General features: G+C 33.4%; 1 protein-coding gene and 1 long non-coding RNA gene across 5 annotated transcripts; one reads left to right on the plus strand and one right to left on the minus strand.

Annotated features, from left to right (window-relative positions):
- Window positions 1-77: 77 nt before the first annotated feature.
- Window positions 78-16,132, minus strand: LOC658718 (uncharacterized protein). Of its 4 annotated transcripts, XM_064356143.1 has the most exons (15): window positions 15,941-16,132; window positions 11,189-11,763; window positions 6,656-6,751; window positions 4,972-5,225; window positions 4,785-4,917; window positions 4,033-4,247; window positions 3,664-3,983; window positions 2,666-2,766; window positions 2,593-2,616; window positions 2,322-2,480; window positions 2,027-2,240; window positions 1,111-1,375; window positions 903-1,057; window positions 687-715; window positions 78-553 (listed from the first exon to the last, which is right to left on the minus strand). In XM_064356143.1, the coding sequence occupies exons 2-14, from the start codon at window positions 11,714-11,716 to the stop codon at window positions 690-692; spliced, it is 2,490 nt and encodes an 829-aa protein (XP_064212213.1). In that variant the 5' UTR covers window positions 11,717-11,763; window positions 15,941-16,132; the 3' UTR covers window positions 78-553; window positions 687-689. The 4 variants fall into 4 exon arrangements, with proteins under 4 accessions (XP_064212213.1, XP_015834030.1, XP_015834031.1 ...); XM_015978544.2 differs by lacking the exon at window positions 687-715 and having other exon boundaries at window positions 905-1,057; XM_015978545.2 differs by lacking the exon at window positions 687-715 and having other exon boundaries at window positions 905-1,057; window positions 15,895-16,132.
- On the plus strand, window positions 2,678-3,204 carry LOC135265869 (uncharacterized). The gene is made up of 2 exons (XR_010333725.1): window positions 2,678-2,801; window positions 3,129-3,204. It is a non-coding gene; the product is annotated as an uncharacterized LOC135265869 (long non-coding RNA).
- Window positions 16,133-16,336: the final 204 nt, after the last annotated feature.

The raw sequence follows: 16,336 nt of genomic DNA on the forward strand, positions 1-16,336 counted from the left end.
TGTCATTTATTTGTGACTTGTAATAATTAGAGCATTTTCTTATTGCGACATGATTAGGAGAAAATGAAACAACAACGTGTAGTTAAAACGTATTTATTTCCATTTATGCAATTAACAAAAGAAAATAATATAAATATTGAATACTTACACCTCAGGCTTAACGAAACGCTTCTTGTTGAATAGCATATTATTTGTATTAAATAGAAATACAAAGATTTTTACAGGCACTTACAGAAACATTTATAATTTCGTATCAGCATACAATTAGTAAACATTTGCGATAAAACGTCCAACAGATCTTTAAAATAGTAAACAAACATTAACAAAATAAATTAAAACTAAAACGTGATTCTTAAAATTCAAAAATATATAATCAAATATAGTTAAAACAAAAAAATAAAACAATGTGTATGTGGTTCAATGTACAGCTTAAGTTGTGCTATAGTTTGCTTAAGATTAGAGACTAAACTACCCGTTTAAAATGAAATTAACGGTAACCAGAGATTAAAGCATTCGGATGTTCTTATCGGTGTAGGGATTCGTGATGTAAGACCTGAAACGTAAAATCATCACTAGACTGTCCACACCATATTTTTTCTACGGCCACGAAAACAGCAGCAAAGTAAAATTAATGTAGCGAATTATCGTAACAAAAAGCTGAGGCGTTATTTTTGCACACCCCTTACCAATCATTCGCTCAGAACCGGCAACATGGACCCATAGGAACAACAATTCATTAGTTATCTGATTTTTTACTTATTCGTTACAAAAACTATTGTACCTAACTTATTTGGAAAGCAATTTGTTTACAGCACGAGCGTAGCGAGTGCTGCAAACAAATAGTTTCCAAACACGTTAAGTAGATAACTAAAAATTACAATTTTTTTCATGGTGAAATACTCACAATTCAATATTGTGTATGGTGGACGTGGGACAGTTATCGTTGACCTTGACGTGGCAGTGTTTGTGACACTTCAACAAACAATCGCGACATTCGTAGCCTTGTTTCCCAATTCGTCGAGCTATGCTCTTTCCGCACACTTGACAAACAGTGCCACTAGAAAAATTCAAATATAAAACCAATTTATTTATTCGAAATGAATAAAATACCCAGTTAGGTGCCTGGCAATAAACGTATGGTCGTTGAAAATGTGCAGTTTGATTCCTTTTTTCCTCCATTTGGACTTTTGTGCGAGTGATAACGGGACCAAGTAGTGTTTTTTGATTCCGTTTTCGAGCGTTTCAAGTACTAAAGTACTGGCTTCGTTTATGTAAGTCCTAGTTGAAGCGCTGCTAAGACCCGAGGCCTCGGAAAGACTCGACCGACGCGAGGTCTCGTCGATGGATTTCTGCCCAGGGACGTTCAGCCGATAGCCTAAAAATTTGTAATTTTAGCGGAATTTTTGATTCAAAAATGGGCTCAAACCTCGACTTAAACGCTTAAAAAAAACAAAAACTGCACTCTTACTTTGTGAATAATTTAAAGATTTTTCTGCTTATTTATGACAAAATTACCCGAAATAATTTGTGTAATGGAAAAATGTACTAAAGCTCTAAATCTTCTCATTTTCGAAATAATTTAGTAATTTTTACAGTATTTGTGTAAATTGTTTATTAAATATGCACGTTTCTTACTGAAAAACGTGCTAAAACGTTAAACATTGTGATTTTTCAGCTGGAAATTAGCAACTTTTCACAAAAGTATGGAGATTTTATCTTAAAATAGTGCTAAAAAAATAATTCAGTTTCCAATTCAAACCCATAAATAATATTCACAAATAACGCGATTTTGGTTGCTTCTAGAACACTTAAAAAAGTAAAATAAAGCCTTTCTTTATCTAATTTAGTAATTTTTCGGTCCCGTTTAACTACTTCTTACGGAGAAAACTATAGAATTTTTAGCTGAAAAATTACAACACTTTCAAATCAATTGTTTTCACAAAGAAAAAATAGCGAATATAGTCCGCTTTGTCGGGCCAGTAACTGGTAAATTTAGTTTTACAACGTTGGCAGCACTGCCACTTACTTTCATCGTTTCGGCTCCTGTCGGCAGAAACCGACCGATTCATCGAGTCATCTCGGCCATTGTCGTTGTCGGGTCCGACCGACTTCGACCGGGATTTCCCCAATCGGCGCTTGATAGTCCCGAAAAAGTCGCGACGTTTCCTCGGACGACCTCGGTTTTCTATATCAGAGGATGTCTGCGATTGGAGGGTTCCAGTGTTGGAGAAATCACCGGGCTAAAAATTCATTAATTTTGTAAATCATCGCTTATTAAAAACATTTTTGGTTAATAAAATCATGCAACATAAAAATCAAACCTTGGATGTTTCAGCCTCTGAAGCGTCTTTATCTTTACTTTCGTTAGTGCCGTTTAGTTCGTTGCTAACGCTGCCATTTAAATTCTCAACGTCTTCCTGATTGTCGTCGGTTTTTTCGACGCGTTCGATCTCTTTCCAAGTGCCGTCAGTCAGTGCAACCTTGGGTTAGTCAAAAATTAAACAAAATGCACACAACGTGTTAAATCATCAAAAAATATGTTAAGTGTTTAGATACATTAGAAAAAAACAAGTGTTTTTTTTAGATATTTACCTTCACGAGCCTTTGAGACGGTTGCTAAAAGCACAAAAATTATTTCGAGCCCCAATCAAATCGCTTGACTCACCCTTTGTACACTGTGTATCACCAGAGTGTTTTTATTCTGACTTATATTCTGCCTATTATCTAAATCTCTGTCACTATAATGATTTCCATTGGTCAGATTTTCTAAAACAAATAATCAATTAACACTTTTTATTGCCGTTAGTTTAATTTTCCGTTGACCGTTTGTTTAATAACCATTTTTAGGGCCGATTTCATATACAAATTTAATTCTCCATTTAAAACCATAAATATGGAAAATAGCTAAATTTAGGTACAGGAAAAGCTGATAACAAAAAATCTCTTTGAAATAACTCGACTTGTTTCTTATAAAATTACTTTTCTATTTTTTTATGGGTTTTTTCCTCTCTATAATTTTGTTAAATAGAATTAGATATTTTTTTGTTTTGTTATTTTGTTATTTCTCATTTATTGTCTGAGCCAAAACCTTGATCAGCTTTGCTGCCTTTTGGTCCAATTTGTGGTAGGAACAACTTGTAGAAAATTCTAATTTTGTTATCGTATTTTTTTTCTTGTTGTAACTAATTATATTGTAACTGTTTTGCTGCTACAAATAAATTATTATTATTATTACTTATTTAAAAACGCAGTAAAAACTATATCTTTCCATCTAAAATAAGAAAGTTAATTCCGACTTCCAGGATAACCGGAAGTGCCGCATTGTTGAAAATATTTCCATTAAACAGAACCCAAGGGATTATGGCTGTTCACTATTTTTTCAGACCAATATCATTATTCGAACTTTCAATAATTCTAATGTGCAGCTTAGACGGAACAGCCGGAACACCTGTATTGTTAGGTCAGGTCAATTCATGTCAAGTTACAGAATTGGTGGTTCGGCAACCAAATATACAAATTAGATAATTCAATGAGATTTTTCAATATGACATATGGCGTAGAATCTCATGAATATGAAATGTTTAATTAAACAAAGACACGATCAAAGGAAAATTCTCGTAACTACTTAATTACTACCCTTGTTATTAAATAACTATTAATTACCATTCTGGAACGTCATATTTTGCATCCTCGCACTATTAGTGGGCGTCAAAGGTTGCCTAATCGTCTCCTTGATCTTGTACGGTTGTCCACCCCCGATATTCGGAATATCAGCCCCCTCGACGAACAAAAACTCGACAGTGAGAGTCCCCGAAACCGGGTCACTCTCATACGGAGCCCCCTGGAGCGAAATAATCTGTCTTTGGGACGGATTCGCGATGAGTTCGTCCACTCCAACGATGGCCAAACCGAGAAACTTATTCGGTTTGACTGCATGATCGTAAACTTCAAACAAAACTTCGGCCGTATTTTGGGACAAATCGCTGAAATGTAACATAAAATTTCCCGCTTTTCTGCAACCGCGGAGCTTACAATAGGAATTGCTCGTCCCAAAACGGCGAATCAGTGCTTTTCTTGATCGAAGTCTGGTTCTTCTGCGGGGGCTCGTCGATTTCCACCACGCAGTAGGGCTCCGTGCAGCCGGTGGAAGCCCCCAGCTGGGCGGCGCGGACCACCTTAACCAGAAGGCGCTTCTCGCCAGGGACTTGGAGCGGCTGGTGGTTCGGCGTCGAGGTGTACGCATTAGACTGTATTTTACAAAAAAACAATAATTAGAAAAAATAAGGTTAGGTTTCACATGTCACAAAAAAACTCATTTTTACATTAATTTGGCCGTTTAAACCAATTTTCAATGCTAAATTACAATGTTAAGAGGGTCCAGACTATGTTTTTAGGCCATAAAACCGTATTTTTTGGTAAATTTTACAAATTTCGTCTTCATCCCAGTGTCATTGGGATCAGCGCTACCAACCACACCTTGCGTAAATTCTCACAAAAAGTTGCGTTAAAGCCTTTGAGGCTGCCTTAAACATAGTTCCAACTTTTTAATACTGATTCTAAACTCTTTCATAAGTAAGTTTTACCAGCATCAAGTTAAAAACACGTTTGTTAGCTTGTTGTTGAAATGTGACCGGTTGGTAGCAGTGTTCCAAAATTGCGAACGCCATGTCAGTGAAAATTTTCAAAGTTTGGGTTATTGTGTTGGAAAACTTTCGAAAAAGCAAGACTTTGGCGCTCGGTGAGTCAAAAATTAGTTATTTAGCGTAAAAGTGGCGATTGATTACCATGCTGTCATAGTGGACGGGTAGGATGTGTCCGGGGGCTGTGTTGACATGCCTGATGAGCCTGGGGCTGGTGGGGTACTGGGCGAGGTTGAGGTGCACCTCGGTGTTCCTCAAGGCGTTGATGATGATCTCGCTGAAATTCGAATCAATTAAAATTGTGTTTTGCCAAAAAGGGGGGGTCTAGTACTTTATGACTTCCTGGAGTTGGGTTTCGTCCAAGTTGTTTTTGATGTTGCCGACGGGCGCAAGTGCCACTTTAATTTCGGGCCAACCGTCGCACTTAACGTCGGCTTGTAATTTTTCAGATATGCAAAAGATGTTTAACCTTGCCCTAAAGCGATTAATATTAACTCTGTAATGTGATGTTTCGACTTTGTCACCTTTTTGGCGGAAGCTTTTTAATTGTAATGCTGGTGTGGCTTCACAGTCACATGTGATTGTCTGCAAAAAACAAAAATCCGTTAGTCACTGTTACAACAAAATTAGTATTAATTGCTTGGACGTGAATGATATGAAAAGTGCAAGGTGAAGGGGGCTTATCGCGGGGCGCATTTACGCAAACAACACAAAAACGACGGTTTATAATGCAAAAGTTTACACATTTAATCATCGCAGTTATTACTGCTGAATACCTTCGACTTTGAGCGTCTTTTTTTCGTAATAAATCGACACAAAAAATTAATTTCAAACGTGCCAAGTGATAAAAAAGTGAATTTAATTTGGAAATAAATTGTTCTCTCAAATATCATCTGGAAATAACCAGTTTTTTGCCGATTTTGTGTTTTACAATTTTAAATTAGGGATAATTGCATTAAATTATTTTTTTAAATTAGTTACAAGGAGAGCACTGAATGCGAATTTTATCGAACGGCCAAGGTGAACCACTAGAAGAGCTAAAACTTTGAAGTTTGCAGTCTTGGTCTTTATTTACTTTACAAATAATTTGAAATTTGAAACTATTTAAAATGAAACAACTGATTTTGGGCAGGAATTTTTTAAACAACTTGCCTAAATAAAATGTGAAATGAATATAAGTTCAGTGAGATTAGAATTTGGTCCATTTAATTATTAACCGTGTGATAAAAACGTAACGACTTTAAATATTTAGGAAAAAAAAACATAAAATCAATCAATCGATAGACTGCCTAAATAAGTGTGGGGATCATTAGGATAAAAATAGAAATTAATGTCTACACCGTAGTTTTTCCACAATTGAGCGGTTCATGACCTGTAAGTAGCCACGAGTACAATTACAACAATCACGATTATTTAATGGCAAACAATGAATGAAAAATAAGTTTTCCAAAAAGCGCACTGCACTTTATTTATAGCTGGTGTTTATTTAATGTAAATGTTTAAATTAGACTCTGTTTATACACTTTCAAGGAAACCCATTCTGTGCCCGATGTAACAGGTATTTTTGCAGTCACGTTGAATCATTTAATCAATAAAACAAGAGGGAGAGGTCAGTTGAACCCCCACATGAATTTTCGATGACCTAGACGGCGCCAGAAATGACATCATCGCCGGGGACAAGGGTGGTTGCTTTTCTCTAATTCTCTCAAATTATCGCATCGATTAAAATAATTGCCATAATTACGTGCCCCGTGTTATCATTATCACAAATGACATTCGATTTATTTAACCAACGATGAAAACAAACTGTTTGTATTCCTTGTGCTAATTTTTCGTGATATCGTGTGGCCCGATTTTTGGTTTGATTAACCTTTGCGACAACGTAAAAAAAATTAAATCAATTGACCCGAATCGGAAACTGACAACTTTCGTCATCGGTTTTAATCGGCGTTGATGTAAGAATGTGTTTTCAAAATGGTGATGTCACGACACTATAAAAAGGTGCGATTACTTACCACGTCATCTTTTGAATCGTTCTCAGCAAATATGTTTGTCAGGAGGGGAGGATTCGTCTCGGGGAGGATACGGACGAATTCCACACCGACTCCTTGCTGAAAAGAAAAATTAACTTGTAACGATTATTTACAAAAAAAACCTAATTTTTATCTCCAAAATCTTAGAAAGTGCGAAAATGTTAATATTTTTCGAAAAAATAACAGCTGTTATTCATTATCATGTCAACCAACAAAAAAAATTTTTAAATACCATTTTGTTAATACATATCTACAAAAAAGCTTTGATTCTTCTTTAATCTTAAATCTGCAGACTGTAGGCTAATTTTAAAATTCAGTTGTTTAAAAAAATATGCAGAGTGTAAATCTTCTTCCAAATATTTGGGGAAACAATCTTGAAAAAACAACAACTGATAAAGAATGGAAATAGATCTTTGCTCAATAATCAATATCTCAAAAAAAGAGTGAAATATTCAAACAAGAAGTCCACGCATTACAGTCTGTATCTTGAGACAAAGATCTCGAAAGACACGAATAATTGTCATAAAATTAAAACAAACATACAGAAATGTTCTCGTATTTTTTTTTTCGTATAATTACCAGAGAAAGTAACATCTACGAATATTTATTGTTTTAAATGTCATTTGTACCAAACGTAACGAACCCTTTACACTTCAAACGAGGCCAAAAAATTGTTTACTTTTCGAACAATAGGAATCTTGCTATTATTTGGCACGGGATTTTTTGGCAAAAGTTCAAACAATTTACAAATTGCCTGATAAATCCCGACCCTCTCTGTCCCCACTTAAAAAACACAATAAAAGGTTTAGCTACTTGTAATTCGATTTAAGCTGAAACCATATAAGGAATGTATCAAAATGTGAATGTTTGGGAAAGGTTAAAATAGCGTCATCACGTAATTTAAAAAAATAAGTAAGGTAATTTGAAAACGTAAAAAATGAGGCTAAATTTTTAACTTTTTACTGACATTTACTTGTCCATTTAGCGAAATTTTAAGTGCATTTAATGAGGAATGCTAAATGTAGGTGTAAAACATGTATTTGGGGTCAATTAAAATCAATGTCAATTGAATTAAATCAAAATTTGTGGCTCTGATTGAGTCTAGATCAGGGACGGCTATGGCTGACGAAGTTACGAAAATTTAGCCGTAAAACAAAGTAGAAAACGTGATTTAATAGCCAAGAAACGTCTAGATATCCTGACAGCGTTCACTCAACATTGTTTTACTTTTTATCAGTGATAAGGACGAGTGAGTTATAGCAGAAAGAATGTCTAACATACCTCTTTTTCTGTGTACACAGTAGGTATACTCATAATTTAATTACATTTGGCCATCATTCGAGACAACAACTAATAAAAAACGAATCATTTTATAGGCTTGTGTTGTGAGAGATTTTTCACAATAAAAACTGTTGGAAAAGCCGATCAATAAATCCACAAAGCTGAGCGCGTTGTGTTGAATTTTTCAAACCGACACATTTTATTCATGCCACTATTGAATGGTAATAAATGATTTGGGATTCCAACTGTTCCTATTTTTTATTTATCATTATCACAAAACCTTCCGTTTAAAAATCATTTTTGCAAACAGGAAATTTGGAGATGGAATAATATAAATTTCGAAATGAGTAAGTGATTATAATATCAAGGGTACGGCATGGTAAATGTGGTTTCGTGCCAAACGGGTGTAAAATTAGAATTAGGTAATAAAACGATGACGTGAGCGATGAGGTAAGTTTATAATAGCTCACACACAGTTCACCTTTTGTTTAGTTTTAGTTCAGACACAGGTGGGTGGTTTGGTTTGGCTATTTTTAGGGAAAATTATGCAACTGGTAGCCAATTATTCACTAGTTGAATATAGCATTGAAAAAACCATGATATTGTTCTGTGGTTACCCACGGAATTCTTTGATAAAGACTGATAAGAGAAAATAACCATAGTGGCCCTGAAATGGCTTTTTATAAATAATAATAAGTAATGTTTTTATTCGTAAAAAAATCAATTGCATTATTTAGTAGCGTTTGCTCCTGTATAAGAAAACAAAGGTTCGATTTAAAAGCAGGTATTATTTTTTAATGATTGCAGAACTTCAAACCACGGTAACATCAAAGAGAGGAAACAAGCAATTTGTCATGTAATGATACTGTTTGTGGAATGAATATTATGCAAATTAATGACTGCGCACGAAATTGATAAAATTTGATAAAGACCGTGATTTGGAGTAATTAAACAACAAAGCAAAAAGCTGATACAATGAATTCTGAGCTCTGCTCCAAAATTCCAAATTGGGAAGTCGGAAGTAGTTAATATTGATTGCAAGATCTTGGAAAAACTAAATTCTGAATATGATATTCTGGGTTTAAAAAAGCATAGTTTGTTAAAGACGTTCTAAACTTAAAATTTTGATTGATTAAACCAGAATTCCTATGTTCATAATCATTTTTTTTTTCGAAAGTATTATAAAAAAAGAGTGAGAATAAATTGAATATTATTTGACCTAGCTTTTCAAAAACGTATTGCTAGGTCAGGTCAGGTCAGGGCAGTAGAGTTAATTTGTTAAATAGAAAATTCCTACAATCTTATTGATTTAATGGCTAAAAGTGAACCACGATAGTGAACTTGAAAACGTTTTTAATAATTTTTAGAAACATCCAAAAATAATTGAAAGTATTATTACGAAAAAGTAAGAATTGGACAATGTATTTTTGTAATCATTTTTATAGCCACCCAGTATTATATATTGCATATGTTGTAATGTCAACACGTTTAAGAAAAGTTCTGAAAAGTAATTTACTAACCTATTTGCACAGTCACGAGATTGTGATATTTGATGGATTATTTTGGCGGTTTTGTTCCACATACGTCAAATCAAAAAAAAATCTGTTAATCGAAAAAAAAAATAAACTCACTAAAAATTAAAAATTGTTGAGTATTCCTTTTTTATTTTCATTTTATTGGCTAGAAGCACTAGAAGTGAATAAAAGTGAAGTTTTTATTGGCTTATAGAAACATCAAGAAATAATGAGAATGAAAATTTCTACAATAAGCTTGAAATGTCTCAAAATCTCAGAAATTTTAAATAAAAAATTAAAATTGAAAACATTTTTTGTTTTATTTTTTGAAGTACGTTTACACCAACAAAATAAATGAAATGTCACATTTCCATGGCAAATATTTTCGATTACTTTCGAGTAATTTTTCTTTCCAATTTTTTTTAACACTTGTAATTATAATATGTACTACATTCTAATATCTATCTATAAAGGATAAACGCGATGAATTATTATTAAACCATCTCCTAAAGATGGCATTACAAAAAATGTGCCAAAACATGTAGAAATTTAAATAAACAAAAAAGAACCAAATCATTTTCCCTTACTTGCAATAAGAAAGCTGTATTTTTATTTTTATATTTTTAAGTTTATTCGTTTTCAAGATATTTCGACTCTTAATTTTTTTTGGATTTGCATCTTGCTCTTCAAAAATTGATAAACTTAATCATTTCCGAGTATTTTAAAATCGTATTTGGACATTTGAAAGAGAAAACCGAGGAGAAAGCAGAAATCGTTCCTTTACCTTTTTCAAATTTCGAAAAACTTAACAAACCTCAAATAATAATCACACAAATAATTACCCATAGCAATAACTCAATTATTCCAAATGAAATTACCTAATTTTTCTCATTTAAATAAAGCAGAATTTAATTCTGCATCGACCTGTATTAACTTATACACTATACGTATTTAGAAATTTAATTAATTGAATTAACTTAATTTCCAACTAGTTTATTCCTGGATTAAATTTTAATGACTCTCGATGGCACTTTTATAAACCAACCCTTAGTTTTTTAAAGAAGTCCTAAAATCTACATAAATAAACTCAAAATATGTCTTGAGTGAGTGCCCTTTGTACTTTTCTATAATTTTTTAATCATTTAAATTAGTTTTAACAAAATAGAGATTATTATAAAGTAATCCAGAGTGTAAGAATGCTGTGTTTCTGTAGTCAATAATCTTGATAAATTTTAGTATGTATCCGGTTGCAGCTTGAAAACTGCTAAAAAACATCTTCAAATCTGTTACCGACCGAAACCTCGCTTTCGGTTTCGATACATAAAGCAAAATAAAAACAGAAAGATAAAATAGGGAAGTACGATAATAATTTTTTTAAACAGTAAAAAAAACTTTTTTGCTCTTTCGCTCTTTCAGGACGAGTTGTATTATAAATACCAGATCACTGGAAGTACTAAAACATAGACATGAGTAAGAATATTCTTTTATAAAATTGTTTTTTTTTGTTGGTTGTGACCACTGAAAATTATTATTTAGATAGAATGACAATGTTGGCATTAATAAAGAAATGTAATAACCGGTAATCAGAAATTTGACAAATGCATGCCTATTTAACATTTCTGGCTTTTGGGTTCTGAGCATATTCACATTTTTTACACAATTTTTCAAAAAACTGAAACTTTTTTTCATGGTCTTATAAAATTCGAATGATTGAAATTACCTCCGCCGCCGTTTTCTTGGTGAACTCATTCATCGCTTGCAGCCACACCGCCAAGAGTTCATTAACGATGACCAAGTCGTTGTACAACCACTGCAGCACGTCATTAACCCACAACACACAAACATTGTCCGGTCCGGTGCACTGTGGTGCCGGCACGTACTTGACTTTCCTGACTTCCGGCGTCGGACTCTGCCTCGTGAGCCTCTTCCTCACCGGCGGCGTGGGCGGCACGTAGCCCCCTTTCCCGCCGCTGGGCGCGCTCTTCACGGGCGCGGTGGCCGTCTTCTTCACAGCTTTGGCGTCGACGGCGTCCGCCGACACCGGCTCGATTTTCGTTTTCGTTTCGTTCGATGATGATGATGATGCTCTCGCTAAGAATCGAGCGTAGACGATCTTCCCCAGCCACAGGACGAAGAGGGCGGCCAGGATCCAGCCGAAGACGAACATGGCCAGCGTATCCATCGTGGTGTCTCCAGTTGGGTCGAACGTGCAGATCAAGTCTTCAACGGCTTCGGCTAGATCGCCCATGTCGCGGCCATACTTCCACTGAATCGTGCTCCATGCGATGGGGATATCTGCAAACACGGAGCTTTAGGCACTTTCCTGCATTTTCATCCGTCGCGACGACGACTATTCACTAAAAATAAGCTCGCCCAGATCGCACGAATTATAAATAAAACGCCGGTGCTCCAGTTTAGAGCTCTATGCAAGTGGAGAGAGGTCGGCATGATTCAGATTTTATCGCAATCGACGGAAAAAAGATAATAAAACATCGATTTTCCTCTTTCGTTTATGAATCATTAAATTATGAAAAGGATTTTTTGCGATTTTATGGCTAACATTAACATCCAAATGAGTGATTTAACAGATTAGTTCCGTTTAACTGTTTGAGGTTGTTAGGTTAAGCTAGTATTGTCTTATTTTATCTATTCTTTCCCTAAATAATCACTAAATCCAAAGAAATTATACAGTGTGTTCTAAGACTGTCAAGTCAGATCTGACCTGACTTGACTTGACTTGACTTGACAATATTGTCTTACTTGTCTATTTTTTCCCAAAATAATTATTAAATCTAGAGAAATTATATTTTGATATAAAATTTGAAAATTTGGAAACAGTTAATAATAAAATATGTTCTATAAATAACAGAATGCCCAAGTTTAGAGGCATTGTTTTATATTTTAATGGAAACTGAAACAATCGGTTGTTTTATCCCAGTAGGTTGTTTTTAAAATTTCCTGTATTTAAATATGCGAGATAATCGCTTCGAAAGAAAGAAATCATGACGTCACAACCGATCACCGAATCCTCTTATCAGTGAACAACCCTCTCAATCACCAAAAACCTGACAGATATGTTAAGATTTTTCTCACATCTTCCATAAAACCAAAAATTAACTACTTCCTAGTCTAGATTTTTTTTTGTCCTAAATTTCGTTTTGAACATCGCGAGAACTTCCAACTTTAAATCGAAATAACTAGATTTGGAGAGCAAATACAGAGAAACGGTTTTCACTACTGTAGTATTCAGTAGTAGTTTTCAGTATTTATAGTTAATAGTTTTTCAGATGCCAATGTCTTTAAAAAAGATGATTTTTGGGTGTTCTACGTCTTTCGAAACCTTCGTAAAATTTTGAAGACTTTAATTTCTTATTAGAAATTTCGAATTTCAAATGGCGTATGAATATTACCTATGGTAAAATCAGAAATCGAATTTTCAAAGGTCTAAATAAGTTTAGAATTGCAGGTTCAATTCAAAAAGAATTATGGACTTTTATGGACTTTTAAGCTTCAAAAAAATACCTACCCCCGTCAAAATATTGATTGACTTACTTTCTCAATTCTCTCCCCAAATAATAACTATTAATAAAACCAAAGAAATTATAATGTATTTCAGACTAAAATTGATATGATATGACCACACCTGGCTGTATTATCTTATTTTGTTTATTTTTTTTACCTAAATAATTACGAGAAAAAAATTATACATACATACAGTATGTCTTAGATAAAATATAAAAATTATCCCAATTCCTACCCATCTACGTTAAAAAGTGGCAACACAATAAATAATACAAAACATAATAGAATACATACGTTTAGATAAGTACGTCTTTAGAAAAGTTTTGGAAAGTTGAGAAATTTAAAACTTCAAGTGAATTTAATTTAGAATTTTCCAAAAGTTTTTCTATCAAAAGTTTCATGACTTTACAGAACAGAATTATGCAAAATGCTGTTTGTGGCTTTTCTCTGTCTGCAGGATTGTAACGAGAACATCAAGAAAAACGTAATTTTTTGAATATCTAAGGACCACTTTATAGAAGCATCATTAATTTAATCCGCAATTAAATGCGTGATTAACTGGTCACATGACCCAATTGAAGCAATTTGATTGGTCTATTCGTGTGTTATAACTTTTATCAGCACAATTAGAGCTTATTCCAAATCTGGCGGCGAACTGACATTGTCAAAAATGTCTGAATTTTGGCATTAAACACATGTTTACTGTTGAAAAAAAAATTGCCCATAGGCGTCGTAATAAAATCATTTTCAAATGACAATTAAGTAAATTTTAGCGAAAAAAATGCACGCCCATGTATTTCATTATCTTAACCAAGTGAGTGCATTTCAAGAGACTTTTATGTTACTGTCAGTTCGCCACCAGATATGGAATCACGTCTAACTTTAAGTGATTTTTCTATCTATAAACCGGCCATAATAATAGTAATAACTGGGACTTTGGAATTTTAAAATCTATTTTATTAAGACTATTTTTATTTTATTTTCAAAAATAAGACAGAAAATTAAAAAGTACTTCATTGGCGCTATCTTTTCCGTTTTCGAAAAATATGCATGGTTAAGAATACAGGTAACATAAAAATTAAGTCCGCCCTATAACTAAACATGTTCCCTTTACGTGACTGAAACGCTTTGTGATAGGGATTTTAGTTTCTAATTTTTCACAGAAAATGCAATTATTCCTGTCAAATTGCAAACAATAATAATTATTATGCTGAATTTTTTAATATCAATTAAAAAGTCAATTATGTATTGGAAATTGGTAATACCTATAATTGGTAATAATTTAAAAAAACAAGTTATTTCGAAACAACCTTTTGTTAAAACAAATTAAATTTTGAGTAAGTAACATTTTGTAGTTGCTTTAGTGACATTTCATGACAATATAGTTTAATTTTAATTTTACGAGTCCTCCGCCTGTAAAATGCAACTAACAGAAGATATGCAGATACGAATTCGATTAGAAATTTTGAAAAATCCATTTGAAAATAAAATTTTTGTTTAAAGAACAATGATTTGTAATTTGTGCAGTTTTTTTCATATTTCGGTTAATTTTTTAATTATTTTAACCACCTTTGAAACAAGGAAAACATGAAAGTATTGCATTGCAAGTCTCAACTTTAATTGAGAGTAAATCCATTAGCGTTTTACTTCCCTATAGATAAATTTGAGTCGAAATGATTAACTAATAGCCGGAAATAACGTCGGAATAATTATTCGTTCCGTTTGAATCTTTTTTCATTATGTACAGTCACGCACAGGGTGTTTGTTTAATTTTTTTGTCAGGCAAAATTTATTTTCTCAAATTATATGCTCCGACTACTTTTACTTTATAATAATTCTAATTAAAATTCATGCGAATTGCATTATGTAAGTAGGAGAAAATTCGTATTTTATTTAACGTCATAAATGGTATACGGTGTACGAGTGCGGTAATTCTGTAACTGTACATTTTTACCATTAAAACATTGTAGGAATTTAAACCGACTGGAGGTGAGAAAACACTTTTTGTTGAAGGTTAATGTACGGCTTTATTGTATGTAAAAAATTCCTGTATACACATGGTACATCTGTGTTCAAAGTCGGCAAAATGAAATTTTAAATAAAAATGAAAACGCGCAATTTTATAAATACACCCACATAAACCTACGTAAGGATTTACAAAAATTCAATAAAATGAGAGACGAAAACCCACGCAAAAAATGTTCCATTGTCACAAAAATATTTTTAAACGAATTTAAATTTGCAATTTTGAAGATAGTTATTACTTTATATCGTCATCCAAAACTGTCCATTTAATCGTTTCATTACCTCATACCTCTGTCACGCCTTAAGTATTTATGTTTATTATCATTTATCATCCATTGTTTTCTACTGATTAAAAATTTAATGCGTCCAAACATTTTGACTCTATTTGTAATTAAAGTTATTTTCGAAATATTATTGCAATTTAAAGCTTGTAAAATTTAGTGCTCCATTTCTCTTGTGATCTTTGTTATCATTAACTTTACACACTTCACTAAAAGTTAATTTCTAAAAATAACTATTACTGAAACTGATGAATATCTATCATAAATTAGTGGATCAAAACGATTTTTTTGGTATAAATGAGATCATTTAAACTGTAACTAATTAGTAGCCGATAAGTTAAAGATGCAAAATAAGCAGAGGTTAATGGGATATTTATCCTAAATAAAAGTGTGACATAACATTGGTATTAACAGGTGGTAGTGGTGGTAGGTAGCAGCTGTGGCAAAATTTAATATTTTGATGGTAATAAAATTCAAAATTGAAGTATTTATAATTCGCCCAACAATGTGTTTTATTTTCGGTCCTCCTACAATCTAAAGCCAAATTCCCAGCAATACACACAGCCCGATAAAAATACATTTACTTTACAAAATTAACCTTTTTTATTGCTGAGGTAAGAAAAATTTACCAGCGCGACATTCACCTCAAAAATCGATGCCCTGTCACGGACACACTGTCACAAATCTGCACAAGATGATAACGAAGAGCAATGTTTAATTAATCACTGAACGTAAAGCTATATCGTGTCGGCATTAACACACTCAACACTACAAAGAACAACTTTCGATTACTGCTTGAAGCACAATGCGCCATGACTCGCTTCAAAACGTCGATACCACCACGCATTGGGACATGCTCTCCCTTGTTGCCTTCCACCTCTCTCCTTCGACTTGGTGGAGTTACCCAACACCGACACGTAACGTATTATACAATCGGCCCAGGGTTTCCGGTGCTTTTGTGCCATTTAAAGGTAACGAAGCGGTTTTTGTAGCCGTAAATAGCCATTCAGGAAAAAATATTCATAAGCTGCTGTTGTAAA

This window comes from Tribolium castaneum, chromosome 1 (genome assembly GCF_031307605.1).
Source record: "Tribolium castaneum strain GA2 chromosome 1, icTriCast1.1, whole genome shotgun sequence".
In the NCBI taxonomy this organism is placed as follows: domain Eukaryota; kingdom Metazoa; phylum Arthropoda; class Insecta; order Coleoptera; family Tenebrionidae; genus Tribolium; species Tribolium castaneum.